Consider the following 15536-nt stretch of genomic DNA (forward strand, 5'->3'; position numbering starts at 1 on the left):
CTGTAGCCCCTTTATGGAAGATCCATTTGAAGTCTGATGACTGCAGCTTTGCCCGGCGTTAAACTAATTAAAGCTCTCAGTGTGTCTCACACATCAGGCATGGGAAACCAGGACAGGTTCAGGACTTCCAGCTCAGAAACATTTCGATGAGTTTGTCTCTGGATAGTGAGTATACATAAATATCACTCAGTAAAGCTTAAAAAATAATAGTAATAATATGATGATGCAGTGCGGCGTACCCGGTAGTAGTCCGTGCTGTATATGTCTCGTGACATTCCGAAGTCTCCGATCTTCACGAGCAGCCCGTTTCCCACCAGGCAGTTGCGTGTGGCCAGGTCTCTGTGCACGAAGTGCTGAGAAGCTAGGTACACCATGCCTGCTGCGATCTGAGTGGCTATGTGCAGCATCTGAGACAGGCCCAGCTCCCCATTGGTCTGCAATGGCTGTCCATCAACTAGGATCATTGCATCAGGACCGTGAGCTCTGTGGGCAGAAGACAACCAATCAGCATCATGTAGGAAGGACTTTCTCATATCACCGCTTTGTATGGTTTGCTATTGTCAACTGATGATTCCACACACTTCGATTTGCGTTGACAAAGATGTGTGTGTGTGTGTGTGTGTGTGTGTGTGTGTGTGTGTGTGTGTGTGTGTGTGTGTGTCTCCTGGTTTTTCTGCACTGGTCAAACGGAAGCACAGCACAAATCGGAATGATAAAACCCATTTATGTTAATGCTAATGGTGTGATCGTTCGTATTGTCAGTCAGGAATATGGGAGTCTAGTCCTTGGCCTTCCCAGGCAGCAGTGTATCAGACCCACAAGCACACTGTGGCGGCATGAACATAATTACACTTCCTCAACGGAGTCTGTACACGTGTTATCACGTGTCTGGGAGGATAAGGTGTCATCACGTGTCTGGCAGTTTTGTAGTTATCCTCATAATCTACACTGCAGGAAATAGGCACCCGTTCTCTCTCCTGGGACGCGTCTCGCTACTAACGACGTATGCAGTGTTTCCGCCTTTGCAAACTGCTGTTAGCCATCCATCATGTCCTGCTTGGCCACACAGAGGTGCTATCACTGAGAGGAAATGAAAGGAGGCCATCTCATCTCACCCTGATACCTTTAGATCTGAGTCTAAAGGCCACTGCTTGTGTCAGATGTTCATATAAGATTTTAATATTACTTATAAAAATCACACAGGTGCTCCAAAGATACACCACTATACGCCACTATAGAGCTTGTCTGGGTCTGGGTAGTTGTCTTGGTCCGGGTCCTGGTCTGGATCCTGGTCCGGGTCCTGGATTCAGAACTGTGCTCCAGAAGGATCAGTACTGCCTTTCACATGGCCAGCTGACTCTCACTGCCATCAGCCACATGGGTGGAGGAGCACAACTCGATGAACTTCCCCCATCCAGTGTCCCGGCTGTGGCTACATCCATAATCTCTTTGAGAAAGTGATTTGCAGCTCAGTGTTGATTTTAAACAATGGCAGACAAAACCTGAAAGTGACCCACTATAAATAATACAACCTACTGTAAATAACAGAGCCTACTGTAAATAATAAAAAATATTGTAAATAACACTGAATCTGTGAATGTGCAGTGAACCTGAGGAACTTGTTTAGGTCTCCGTGCTTCATGTACTCGAAGACCATGATGAGGGGGTCGCCGTCCACACACACGCCGTAGAACTTCACAATGTGATCGTGCTGCAGGTTGGTCAGGAGTTCAGCTTCTCGTTGGAAATCCTTCCTCGCTGCTAGGGTGGGGTCCTTCAGAGTCTGATCCACACACAACACAGTGACATCAGAGTCTGATCCACACACAACACAGTGACATCAGTGTCTGATTCACACACAACACAGTGACATCAGAGTCTGATCCACACACAACACAGTGACATCAGAGTCTGATTCACACACAACACAGTGACATCAGAGTCTGATCCACACACAACAATGTGACATCAGAGTCTGATCCACACACAACAATGTGACATCAGAGTCTGATCCACACACAACAAAGTGACATCAGAGTCTGATCCACACACAACAATGTGACATCAGAGTCTGATCCACACACAACAATGTGACATCAGAGTCTGATCCACACACAACACAGTGACATCAGAGTCTGATTCACACACAACAAAGTGACATCAGAGTCTGATCCACACACAACAATGTGACATCAGAGTCTGATCCACACACAACAAAGTGACATCAGAGTCTGATCCACACACAACACAGTGACATCAGAGTCTGATCCACACACAACACAGTGACATCAGAGTCTGATCCACACACAACAATGTGACATCAGAGTCTGATCCACACACAACAAAGTGACATCAGAGTCTGATCCACACACAACAATGTGACATCAGAGTCTGATCCACACACAACAAAGTGACATCAAAGTCTGATCCACACACAGCAATGTGTCATCAGTGTCTGATCCACACATAACATAAAGCTTCCTCCATCCAACAGGGTAGTGAAGTGTGTAAAGCAGAAAGACGTGACATCATTAGATATACATTTGCCTCTCTGATTCAGAGGACAACACTTTGACTAATAAATGTGCAACTGTTGAAATTCTTTGATTATCTTGCACCTACGTTTAGGGAGAGCTTACAATGCATTGCTTGAAAGTAAACATATCTCAGTTTTCTAAAATAGTATCTTTTTATCAGAAGCTTATTTTCATCCTTTTTTGAATCATTGCAGGGACTCAATCCAGCTAGAGACTGGCAAAGTGCCCAGTCTTTCTCCTCTACGCATGATTGAGTGCACAGAGTTGTATTGAACTCTTTTTTTTCGTTGATAAATAAAACATGATTAAAATACAGATGAACTGGCACCGGCACAGATACAAATACGTCCACAACAATCACAGTCGTCCTCAGGATTCAGTATTAAAGAGACTGAGGATGCTCTTTTAATGTGCTTCGGAGTTCTTTTAAACAATAAAAACTCACTGGCTGACTGTTGATTCCAAGCTTTATAGTGATCAAAATACAGACGTGCACCTGCAGAATCCGCCCTGTTTAACTGTCCACCCCTAATCCACACGTGTCTGTTCACATCAGCATAGTTATCCTTCTTGAAAAATCAAGCATGTAGAAAACCATGTCCTTATTTAATAGTACGCAACAGTACACAATCGTACACACACATGCACAAAACTCCACAGACTCGCACACATCCACAGTTTATTCTGTCTGTGCATCATCACCCACTCGGTCACACACCGCTGTGAGAGATATTTAGATGAACTGCGGCCTCAGAACCCAGAAGGTGTCCTTCTGTTCGAGATGCTGGAATAGCCCAGCTTGACAAAGCTGTCACCCACTGAGCACGCCTGCTTGGAGTGGGGGCTGAAAACCACCCTGTCACAATGGGCATAAATGTCAAATTCATCCTGTTGAAAGAGGTTGTAAAATGTGAAACCTGCCCATCAATAGGGGCTGTAAAATGTGAAACCTGCCCTGTTCTGCAAGAGCTGTAAATGAGATACCAGCCCCATGATACTAGACCTGTTGATAAAAGCTGTAAATGTGATACCAGTATTGTCAATATGGGTAATATATGATATCAGACTGGGTTGTAAAACTTGTTATCGCACCTGTGAGTATGGGCTGTAAAGGTAATATCAGACCTGTGAGTACGGGCTGTAAAGGTGTTATCAGACCTGTGAGTATGAGCTGTAAAAGTGTTATCAAACCTGTAGGTATGGGCTGTAAAGGTGATATCAGACCAGTCATTATGAACTGTAAAAGTGTTATCAGACCTGTAGGTATGGGCTGTAAAGGTGATATCAAACCTGTGAGTACAGGCTATAAAGGTAATATCAGACCTGTAAGTATGGGCTGTAAAGGTGATATCAGACCTGTGAGTATAGGAGGTAAAGGTGATATCAGACATGTGAGTTTGGGCTGTAAAGGTGGTATCCATGCTATTCACAGGGCTGTATAGGTTTTGCAAGAGTCACTTTTGAATTTAACCTTTGCAATTAACCTCTGCTTGTTCCCCAAGCCTCTGTAAACATTTTCACTTCTGACAGTGTCCTGTGTATCTGAGGGCACTACATCAAAATGAAGTTAATGTAAAACCCTGTTTGTGTATGTGACTGAATTAGTTCAGATCAGCCTAATTTAAGGTGCTTTCAAATACAGATATCATTTCAAATACAGATATAATTTAAATACTGGCATGTCTGCCTGTCATTTTTTACATTTATAATAATATTATTTTACATATACAACATATCCATTGAGGTTTCAAGAAAGCTGCTTTAGAACTTAAGAATGTTTGCTGATACATTTGTAACATTGTGACAATCTCTATCATTTCTAGAATTGTACTTTACTTTTTTAGTAAAGGAAACACAAATTTTAGGCACAACAAAACAACATTTTAGGCACTAAAGCAATTTTTATGAAAACTCATGCATCAGGGGTAATAAAGAATGGAACACAGGCCTATCTCCTTATGTCCAAATATCCCAGAACACTTGACCCTAAAGCTAACCTTGACCCTGACACTAACCCTGACCCTAACCCTAACCCTAACCTTGACCCTGACCCTAACCCTAACCTTGACCCTGACCCTAACCTTGACCCTGCCCTGACTCTAACCCTGACCCTGACCCCTGACCCTAAACCTTCTAGACTCTGCCTTGAAGATGCATGTTAGGAATTCTGGGCCTGGATGCAGGACCACGTTGTTCTTGCATGTGAAGAAGGACAAACACGTGTTGTCACATACTGAGCTGTGCGTCTCTCATCACCCCCCAAAAATCAGTAAACAAGCTGAATAGTAAACAGAGGCAGCAAAATCCCAATCTATCTGATTAACCCACAGGCTACAGAAAATCTATAGGCAGGCAATGCTAGGACGTAAACACATAAACGCTCCATTCAGACAGCAAGCTGTTTATACTGAGGGATCCTGTGTCTCTGTAAATTGCATTCCAGGTGCAGCCTTTGATAGACCTGCTGGCTGAAATTGCATTTCACCTTAAAAGCCTCCATCTGTAAGTCTTACAGAGGCACCTGTAATGTGCAGGACAGAGGCTGAGCAGGACACAAACGGAGCAGGACACGGGCTGAGCAGGACACAATCGGAGGATGACATGGGCTGAGCAGGACACAAACGGAGCAGGACACAAACTGAGCAGGACATGGGCTGAGCAGGACACAAACTGAACAGGACAGAAACTGAGCAGGACACAAACTGAGCAGGACATGGGCTGAACAGGACAGAAACTGAACAGGACAGAAACTGAGCAGGACACAAACTGAACAGGACAGAAACTGAGCAGGACACAAACTGAACAGGACAGAAACTGAGCAGGAAACAAACTGAGCAGGACATGGGCTGAACAGGACAGAAACTGAACAGGACACAAACTGAGCAGGACATGGGCTGAGCAGGATAATGAGCCAAACATCTGCCTTTCTTAGCTGTCACAACCCTAGTGAATGTGCTGTTAGAACACCTGTCCCATAGGGGAATACATCAGTAATGCCAATGAAGCAGTATGAGTGAGGAATACACACGATTTCTTTGAGATAGAAAATACATGTTTGCACACGCACACTCACACACACACACACACACACACACACTGTGTGAGTGGGTGCACATGTGCTTGGGTGTAGATGTGTGTTTAAGCTTTTGTGTGTGTTTGTGTGCATTTCTATGCAAACTGAACTGTTTTGCCTGTTTGTAGTATGGTGGACTAATTCTCCGGCACCAGGCTGCCCTGGAGAGTAGGTGAACAGCTGATGAAACATTCCTATGGTGACCAGCTAATGTACATGTAGGCCACCCCCCCATAGGCCACTCCCCCATAGGCCACTCCCCCACTCCCTCCCCCATAGGCCACTCCCCCACTCCCTCCCCCATCCAGCCCACCAGATCTGCAACAACAACCAACAATTAAACCACAAGACTCATTAAAGTTTAATGGGTTGCTAAGTATTACATAATGCAATAAGACATAAAACTCCCAAGGTCAGAGTGGCATTCACCTGCATTGGGAGGAGAGGCTCTTCATGGATGGGCTAGAACAGCTCACAGACTGGACCTGAACAGCTCACAGACTGGACCTGAACAGCTCACAGACTGGACCTGAACAGCTCACAGACTGGACCTGAACAGCTCAGAACGTTTTTTTGGCCTGCGTCACTGCTGACCTTGGTGAATATGTCCCGTAGGTGAAACTATGTTAAGGGATCGGTCAGAGCGTATGCTGCTAATGGTTCCTCGTTTTCTCTCCACCACAGGAGCACAGGAGCAGGGTGCTGTGATACTTTCTAACTCCCAACCCACTTGGTGCCAAATACCACCAGTCATTACTATTGATCCTTCCACTATGCAAAGTAGGTCCTTCTTTCTTGCATTGATCTAACCCATGTATCAGCCACCAGCTTCTGCCTGCTGGCTGTGAGACGGCCAGGTTGAACTGCAGGGAGGATCGGGTGGATGTGGTGGAGAGGAGATCGGTAAGGAGCCGTGACCTCTGATGTGGGGCTGGTGTAACTGGAGAGGCGGGTGGCCCCGTTCTAATGGAGAGATCATCTCTTACCTTGACAGCCACGAGCATCTTGTCCTTGGTGGGGCTGAGGTTATAGCACTCTGCCAGGAAGACCTTCCCGAAGGCACCCTCTCCGAGTTCACGCTTTAAAACAATGTCCCTTCTCTTTATATGCTGCACGTCTGGGGAGAGGGGTAGAGGGAGAGAGAAACAGAGATAGAAAGAGCGGTGAATATAGAGAGATAGAGGGAGAGAGAGAGAGAGAGAGAGAGAGAGAGAGAGGTATCAGTAGCGGTCTTGTTAAAGGTGATAGTGTGAGGTGGATCTCAGTGTCACTCAAAATGAAAAAGTGGCTCAAAAGAATTCGGCACCAAAAACTTAACAAATGAAAATTCACCATACAAAAAAGGTACAGTGATGATGTATACACACACACACACACACACACACACACACACACACACACACACACACACACACACACACACCAGTGATGATGTACACACACACACACACACACACACACACACACACACACACACACACACACACACACACCAGTGATGATGTACACACACACACACACACACACCAGTGATGATGTACACACACACACACACACACACACACACACACACACACACACACCAGTGATGATGTACACACACACACACACACACCAGTGATGATGTACACACACACACACACACACACCAGTGATGATGTACACACACACACACACACACACACACACACACACACACACACACACACACACACACACACACACACACCAGTGATGACATACACACACACACACACACACACACACACACACACACCAGTGATGATGTCCACACACACACACCAGTGATGATGTACACACACACACACACACACACACACACACACACACACACACACACACACACACACACACACACACACACACACACACACCAGTGATGATGTACACACACACACACACACCAGTGATGATGTACACACACACACACACACACACACACCAGTGATGATGTACACACACACACACACACCAGTGATGATGTACACATGGTACACACACACACACACACCAGTGATGATGTACACATGGTACACACACAAACACACACCAGTGATGATGTACACATGGTACACACACACACACAAACACACACCAGTGATGATGTACACACACACACACACACACACACCAGTGAAGATGTACACATGGTTCACACACCACAGTGATGATATACACACACCACAGTGATGATGTACACAGGGCTCACACACCAGTGATGATGTATACATGGTACACATACCACAGTGATGCTGTACACCAGTAGCGAACCGTGACCATTAAACCTGGGCCCCCCCCCGTGACCATTAAACCTGCCCCCCCCCCCCCCACCGAAAATAATTTGTTTCCTTTCCTAATTAACTGCAATAAATAAAAAATAAAAAACTGAGACGACAGTACAGCTTTAGAAACGCAATAAGCAATAACATATGTACTAGATAACTTCATAAGCAAAATAAGGTTCCAACAAAATAAGGTTCACAGCTCCGTGTTCCTCGGAAGCGGAATATGTAAACAACGCGCACGAGGGCATCAAAGGAATGAATCAAAACTAGCTAGCGGTGGTACGCTAACGCCAGCTAGCGTCGCCACAGCGGGCGGAAATTATCATACAGTTAAGCCCGCCCACTAAGAGGGAAGATATGATTGGTCAATTTTACTGTCATTTGAAACTGGTCTTGCGCTGAATTATAACTGCCAGGCCATCTGTAAACGAACAGCGGGCATCACAGTGCTGATAGGGGGAGACACAGGCTCACAGGCTTCCATTTAACCCCTCACCTTCCAACACAGATTAAATACACGGATGAATAATTTATTTGCTTATATTTTTGTAATTGTTTAGATGTCGATTGTCAAACTGTAAGTAGATAAAATAAAATTTGATAAACTATATTATATATATTTATGTTTTAAGAATATTTTAGGCCCTCTGAGAGGGCATAGAGGGCCCTGACGGTTCCCCACTGCTGTACACATGGTACACACACCAGTGATGATGTACCATCATTGTAGGCCAGCAATGTAGACCAGCAGAGCAAACCATCATTGTAGACCAGCAGTGAAGAGCAGCAGTGTAGACCACCAGTGTAGACCATCAGTGCAGACCAACAATGTAGACCAACAATGTAGACCAGCAGTACAAACCAGCAGTGCAAACCAGCAGTGTAGACTACATCTCTGGTGCATTAGTTTACATTGACCCCATTCACCATATGGTATCCACCCAAACACACTGCCTGGATGTTAAAATTCAATTAAACCTCTGATTCCTCCAAGCCTAATAAAAAGGAAATGTGAGGTCTCTGCTCCTGACCATGTGATGAGGGAGAGTACTGCAGACGTGTGATGGGAAGAATGGCTAAGTGGTTGTCGTGGAAACACCGTGATGCCAAGCAGGTGAAAGCCCCAGTTCTCTCACACTCTATGTGTGTGTGTGTGTGCGTGTGTGTGTGTGTGTGTGTGTGTGTGTGTGTGTGTTCACTGCCATCGAACTGGTGAACAGTACTCTCACTGGGTGCACACACGAGTGTTCGGACTGGTGAACAGGCTCTTGGGGAGATTCCCTCTTCATGTGAAGGTGAGGACCACTGACAGGGTTTATACGCTCCAGGGGAAAATGGAGTGGGTGATTCATACTACTGACTTTAATCTAAAAATGGACCCAGAATAAAAATGAGCTCTGGATAAAGAAACAGTCCAGGATCACACACCTCCCCCACGTCCCACAGCAAGAACGTGTTCCCAGTGTCTTCACATCTCGTACCTCCTCACAGATTTCCAGTAAACACTATAAATAACTAAGTGACATATTACGGACATATTCCCAATAAAGCCAAACGCACTGTGAGAATGATAAACATGCGGAACGCAAACACTAGAAAACACTATTTAATCTGTCTAAAATATTTCAACCAATCTCAGTAGACATTATCGCCATTAAACTGGAAAGATTGAAGCCACGCTGCTTTGTTGCACACGTCTCCATCAGGCAGGCGTCAGTGCGAGCAGGGGGAGGGGTTGTTCTGCTGTCCAGCGCACTGGTACAGTGCGGGTGCAGTGGGACACACTGCCTGCCTGTCCCGAGGAAGACAATGAGTCTCAGAGGACCTTGTGGAAGTGCCTGATCTTCATCCTACAGCAGGCCTAGGGGTGCAGTACTGCTCTGCTTTGCCAAGGTTAGAGTTTCCTTCTACAGAGCAGGCACTGAGGGACAGACACTACAGGACCTGCAGGACCAACATTGCCCTGGTTGTAATTATAGGGGACTATGGGGAAAGCGAGATTTATAAATAAGGGCTAATAACCGTCCGTGCATCACTGAAAAAAGAAGCAGGCTTATGCCACGTGAGATGTTAGCCAGCAGGGGGCAGTGTGATACGCTGACTTTTGAGTGTAACTTCACAATGTCTGAGTGTAACTTCTGATTCAATGAACTGAGAGTGTTAGGTGATGGGTGCGGAGTGGTGGAGGTAGGTGGAGGAGATGGAGGAATTGTAGATGTGAGGGAGGAGATGGTGGAAATGGTGGAGGTGGAAGAGATAATGGAGATGATAGAGGTGGTGGAGATGATGGAGGTGATGGAGGTGGTGGAGATGATGGTGGTGGAGATGATGGAGATGGTGGAGTTGGTGGAGGCTGTACTGCAGTGCAAGAACCTGAGCAAAGCTCAGCACCACCACTCACATCACTCAGATGTTTCCAACAACATCAACAAAACATCAACATCAACATCTGCTGTTTACTCAAACCTTCCATCCAGGTTTGACACAGTAACTATACCTACAAAGAGAAACACTTTCCTACTGAAACACTATGGCAAAGCACTCCAAGAAAAATTTGAATAAATAAATATTGACAAATTTATGCAAATGAAGCTGAGTTTTCTGTAGCTCCCCTCCATGGTGGGATTCTAATCAGCACAAATAAATGATCCTGAGCTGCAGAGAGGAGCAGAGGGGAGCAGAGAGGAGCAGAGGGGAGCAAAGATGAGCAGAGAGGAGCAGAGAGGAGCAGAGGGGAGCAAAGATGAGCAGAGAGGAGCAGAGAGGAGCAGAGGGGAGCAGAGAGGAGCAGTGCAGGCTGGCAGCTGTCCAGTCATATTGTGCTTGGGTTTTGTTCCCCCTGAAATGAGGCTCATGGTTCACTGTGAGAGCACCTCTGCCTTAGGGAGCTACGCTGAAGAGGAAGACAGAAGACGCGCTTTATTTCCAAACAAATGAAATGGCATTTATTTAGGCAGGGAGGGCACAAGGGACAGAGAGCAAAAAACACAACAAAGAGAGTAAATGACAGAATAATAGACAAAAAGGTGAGATGAAAGTGAGAAGGAGAAAGAAAAGAGTGAGAAAGAGAGACAAAGGGGAGTTAGAGAGACAGAGGAGAGAAAGAGAGAGACAGGGGACTTACAGAGAGACATAGAGAGACAAAGGGGAAATAGAGAGAAACAGGGGAGTTACAGAGAGACTTAGAGAGACATGGGAGTTAGAGAGACAAAAAGAGACTGGGAGAGAGACAGAGGAGAAACAGAGAGAGACATGGGAGTTAGAGAGACAAAAGAGACTGGGAGAGAGACAGAGGAGAAATAGAGAGAGACATGGGAGTTAGAGAGACAAAAAGAGACTGGGAGAGAGACAGAGGGGAAATAGAGAGAGACATGGGAGTTAGAGAGACAGAAGGGACTGGGAGAGAGACAGAGGAGAAATAGAGAGAGACATGGGAGTTAGAGAGACAAAAGAGACTGGGAGAGAGACAGAGGGGAAATAGAGAGAGACATGGGAGTTAGAGAGACAGAAGAGACTGGGAGAGAGACAGAGGAGAGTTGGAGAGAGTTGGTGAGAGACAGAGGAAGACAGAGGGGGTTGGGAGAGAGACCGAGAGACAGAAAGAAACTGGATAAGTGAGCGGTAAAGAGAACCATGCGTATCCTTGTTTGCTGTGCTTTGCGGTTGCACATGACTGATAGCTTTACAACAAGCAGCAGGACAGCTGGGGTTTGCGTTCTCCCTTCATGGAGCAATTAAGAAGGTTCTAAACTGTAGAGGGAAATTATCTCGTTAGAGCAGTCACTGTACGTGTGTATGTGTGTGTGTGTGTGTGTGTGTGTGGGGGGGGGGGGGGGGGGGGGTGTAATCAGACGAGTGTACCCTGCCCAAACACAGACTGGTAACAGGGACACCAGTTGAGTAGAGGAACTGGGCTGGTATTTTTATTCCATCAGTATTTACAGACCACCAAGAATGGGGCCATGAGCTTAGCGTGATTTTACAACTGCTTTATCAGCACAGATAATTATAAAAGTCACACTCAAACACATGTACAAGAACACAAATATGTACACACACACGTATACAAACACAAACATACACACAAATGCACACACCTTCACACTCACACTTTTCACCTTACATATTGTCACACACACAGCTGTAAAGGTGACGAGAGACACTCAGCTGTAAAGGTGACGAGAGACACGCAGCTGTAAAGGTGACTAGAGACACGCAGCTGTAAAGGTGACGAGAGACACACAGCTGTAAAGGTGACGAGAGACACGCAGCTGTAAAGGTGACGAGAGACACATGGGTTGTAAAGGTGATGAAAGACACGCAGCTGTAAAGGTGACGAGAGACACGCAGCTGTAAAGGTGACGAGAGACACTCGTCTGTCAGCGAACAGCCAGCTTGGCACAAGCGTACCATTGCTATGACTCCAGTTTTATTTCAGTAGGTTAGCTGTTTGAGATGTACATTCATTCTCAGGGTATTTAGAAGCATCAGCAGATACCTTCTAAATTTCAGAAAGTTTTAGGGCATTGTATGAAACTGGTTTCTGCACAGTGTGCAAGTTTTTAACATAGCCAGAAAGTACTGCAAGTGAAAATAACCACTCCCTCACACACACACACACACACACACACACACACATATATATACCATCTCTATCATGCACACACACACACACACATGCAGATGAACCCAAGCAGACTAAATTTAAAGTATATGCTGTGTGCTTGTGCAGGGCTGTACTGTGTTGTAGTGCTGGTGGTGGGAGTGGAGACTGCGTGTTGATTCCACGGGGAACTCTACCTGCCTCATTTCCATCTCCTCCTCTGCTACTGCTCTGTGTCCTGAGAACACACTGACTATCTATAGCAACAGGGAGAGAGGGGGAGAGACAGAGGGAGAGAGACAGAGGGGGAGAGACAGAGGGGGAGAGACAGAGGGAGAGAGACAGCTTCGCTCTGCAGTCAGACAGTTCAGCAGTGTTACTGCTCTGAAGTTTGGAGCCAGGTAGTACTGGAGCAGAAGAACGAACAGTGACTGGCAGGGCAGGGCGGGCGATGAGGGGCGGGGCAGAGAGGTGAGGGGCGGGGCAGAGAGGTGAGGGGCGGGGCAGAGAGGTGAGGGGCTGGACAGAGCAGTGAGGGGCGGGCCAGAGCGGTTAGGAGCGGGGCAGGGTGGGCGGTGAAGTTGTTTAGTTGCCCACATCTCATGTAGCTCCTGGTTTGCACAGCCCTATAGGTCTGGTGGACATCTAGTCGCGTTAGAGAGGAAGACCTCGTACCTGCTTACACACCGTTCGTCTCTGACAATATACGACATGTATACAAGACCACCTGCACGGAGGAATGAACAGATTTAAGAGAAAGCCATGAAGAGAGCGAGGGAGAGAGCGCGAGCGGAGAGGGGGAGAAGACAGCGGCTGATTGGACCTGTCAGTCAGAATGCGGCACTGTAGTGTTAGAGGCTCGAGGAAGCCGAATTGGTCAAAAACTCTTCAACAGGGCTGAATGCTAAAACCTCCTCAGTAAGCAAAACTCGCAGACAGTCACTACATTACCCAGACAATCACATGACAACGGGATGAAGAGGGAGCCATGTGGAACCACCGCGAGACGATCCTGCTGGTGTGGAGAAGACAGCACCATGCACTGCAGCATTTATACAGACAGCACTTTACACAGATGGACACTGTGTTTACACTTTACACAGATGGACACTGTGTTTACACTTTACACACTGTGCATTGTGTTTACACTTTACACAGATAGACACTGTGTTTACACTTTACACAGATGGGCATTGTGTTTATACTTTACACTCTGGGCATTATGTTTATACTTTACACAGATGGGCATTGTGTTTATGCTTTTTACAGGTGGGAGCTGTGTTTACACTTTACACACTGGGCATTATGTTTACACTTTATACAGATGGGCATTGTGTTTATGCTTTTTACAGGTGGGAGCTGTGTTTACACTTTACACACTGGGCATTATGTTTATACTTTACACAGATGGGCATTGTGTTTATGCTTTTTACAGGTGGGAGCTGTGTTTATGCTTTACACACTGAGAATGTTTACATTTTACACAGATGGGCACTGTATTTATGCTTTTGTAAAAAGATGAGATGATATGGAGGATGGTTCATGGGTGTGTGTGTGTGTGTTAGATGGAGGATGGTTCATGCATGTGTGTGATAGATGGATTCTGGGTGTGCGTGGTCATGGATGAGTATGTCTTCATGTCCCACAGTGCCTTTCTGAATATGCAGTAAGAGCTCTCTCCCACCGTAGAAACCAGCTCAAACTAGCGCAAACTAGCTCAAACCGGGTCTGATCAAATAAAAGTGTACCATGACCACTGAGCTACTGGACAGGGCATGGAGAAGGTTCTGGCTGTGTTGCTTAATGCCTCTGCTAAGCTGATTAATCAGGACACAGTCACAGAGCTCTAATGAGAGGAACATCTTCACACATTACTGTAGAGCAGGGCACTGCGGGGGGGGGGGGGGGGTCTCGGATGATCAGAACTCACACAGAATGACACTGACCGTCACACCATTAGGTTACCATTAGTGCATTAATGAGGGAGCAGGTGGTGGTGTACAGAGCTGAAGTGGGCTGGTACCGGTTTGAGGGAGATAAGGGAAATTGACTCAGGGTTAGGGGTCAGCCTCAGGGTCAGGGTCAGTGTCAGGGTCACTCACACACATCTGAGAGGCTTCTAGTCTGATGTTTACCCAATAGGAAAAATCAACAGTGATTTAATTTTTTGATCCTACACCTCCAGTTCTTAGCGGCAAACATCTGCCTGGCATCTGTGCATGAGGGGCCCCGTGGGGCCGGGCCTGGTGCGGCGGGCGCTGGTGCTGTGTCATGGCCTGCTGCAGTGAAGGACGTGCGGAAGCTCTCCGAGAGGGACGCAGATTAAGAGCTGGAGGAGCCGTCGTGAGACAGAGGCTGGAGTCACGGGGGGGCTACATCTGAGAGCAGCGTGCTGCCGGAGGACTTCTGTTGTTCTATTAATTACTGCAGCATGGAGGGAGAGGGAGAGAGATAGTGTGTGTGTGTGTGTGTGTGTGTGTGTGTGTGTGTGTGTGTGTGTGTGTGGGTGTGTGTGTGTGTGGGTGTGTGTGTGTGTGTGTGTGTGTGTGTGTGTGTGTGTGTGGGTGTGTGTGTGTGTGTGTGTGTGTGTGTGTGTGTGTGTGTGGGTGTGTGTGTGTGTGTGTGTTACACAGGGGGAGCACTGTGAAGAGAGATACAGGGCTTAGCGGAGAGCCCAGAGTGCCTTCATGAACACACTCATACTGCCCCAGTGCTAAACCTGCTAGTCACTCTGCATCAGGGCATCCACCTACAACTGCAGATGTCATAACAACCGTAACCAAGGCGCCAGCACGCTTTGGCATTTAGAGGAGCCCAGGCGTGGACCCCAGCTTAAAGAGCAACAACTGGGGGGAGAGAGAGAGGAGTGGGAACACAGGTGTGGGGGAGGGGCAGAAGAGGAGGGGGGGGGGGGGTGAGTGACCTCCCAGTGACCTCCCAGTGGAGCACGGTGGTTAACGGACACGGAGCCATAAATCTCTCCTCTCTATTAGTTTGTTTTGTTATTAAGCGCTCTG

General features: G+C 46.7%; 1 protein-coding gene across 1 annotated transcript in view; it reads right to left on the reverse strand.

The window, feature by feature from the left end:
- Positions 1-15536, reverse strand: part of ntrk3a (neurotrophic tyrosine kinase, receptor, type 3a) — a 189416-nt gene that overhangs the window by 15544 nt on the left and 158336 nt on the right. Inside the window, 3 exon segments of the mRNA XM_077022580.1 lie at positions 240-483; positions 1611-1783; positions 6597-6727. Of these exon segments, the coding sequence (XP_076878695.1) occupies positions 240-483; positions 1611-1783; positions 6597-6727 (548 nt within the window).

Source organism: Brachyhypopomus gauderio, chromosome 11, assembly GCF_052324685.1.
Source record: "Brachyhypopomus gauderio isolate BG-103 chromosome 11, BGAUD_0.2, whole genome shotgun sequence".
Taxonomy (NCBI): domain Eukaryota; kingdom Metazoa; phylum Chordata; class Actinopteri; order Gymnotiformes; family Hypopomidae; genus Brachyhypopomus; species Brachyhypopomus gauderio.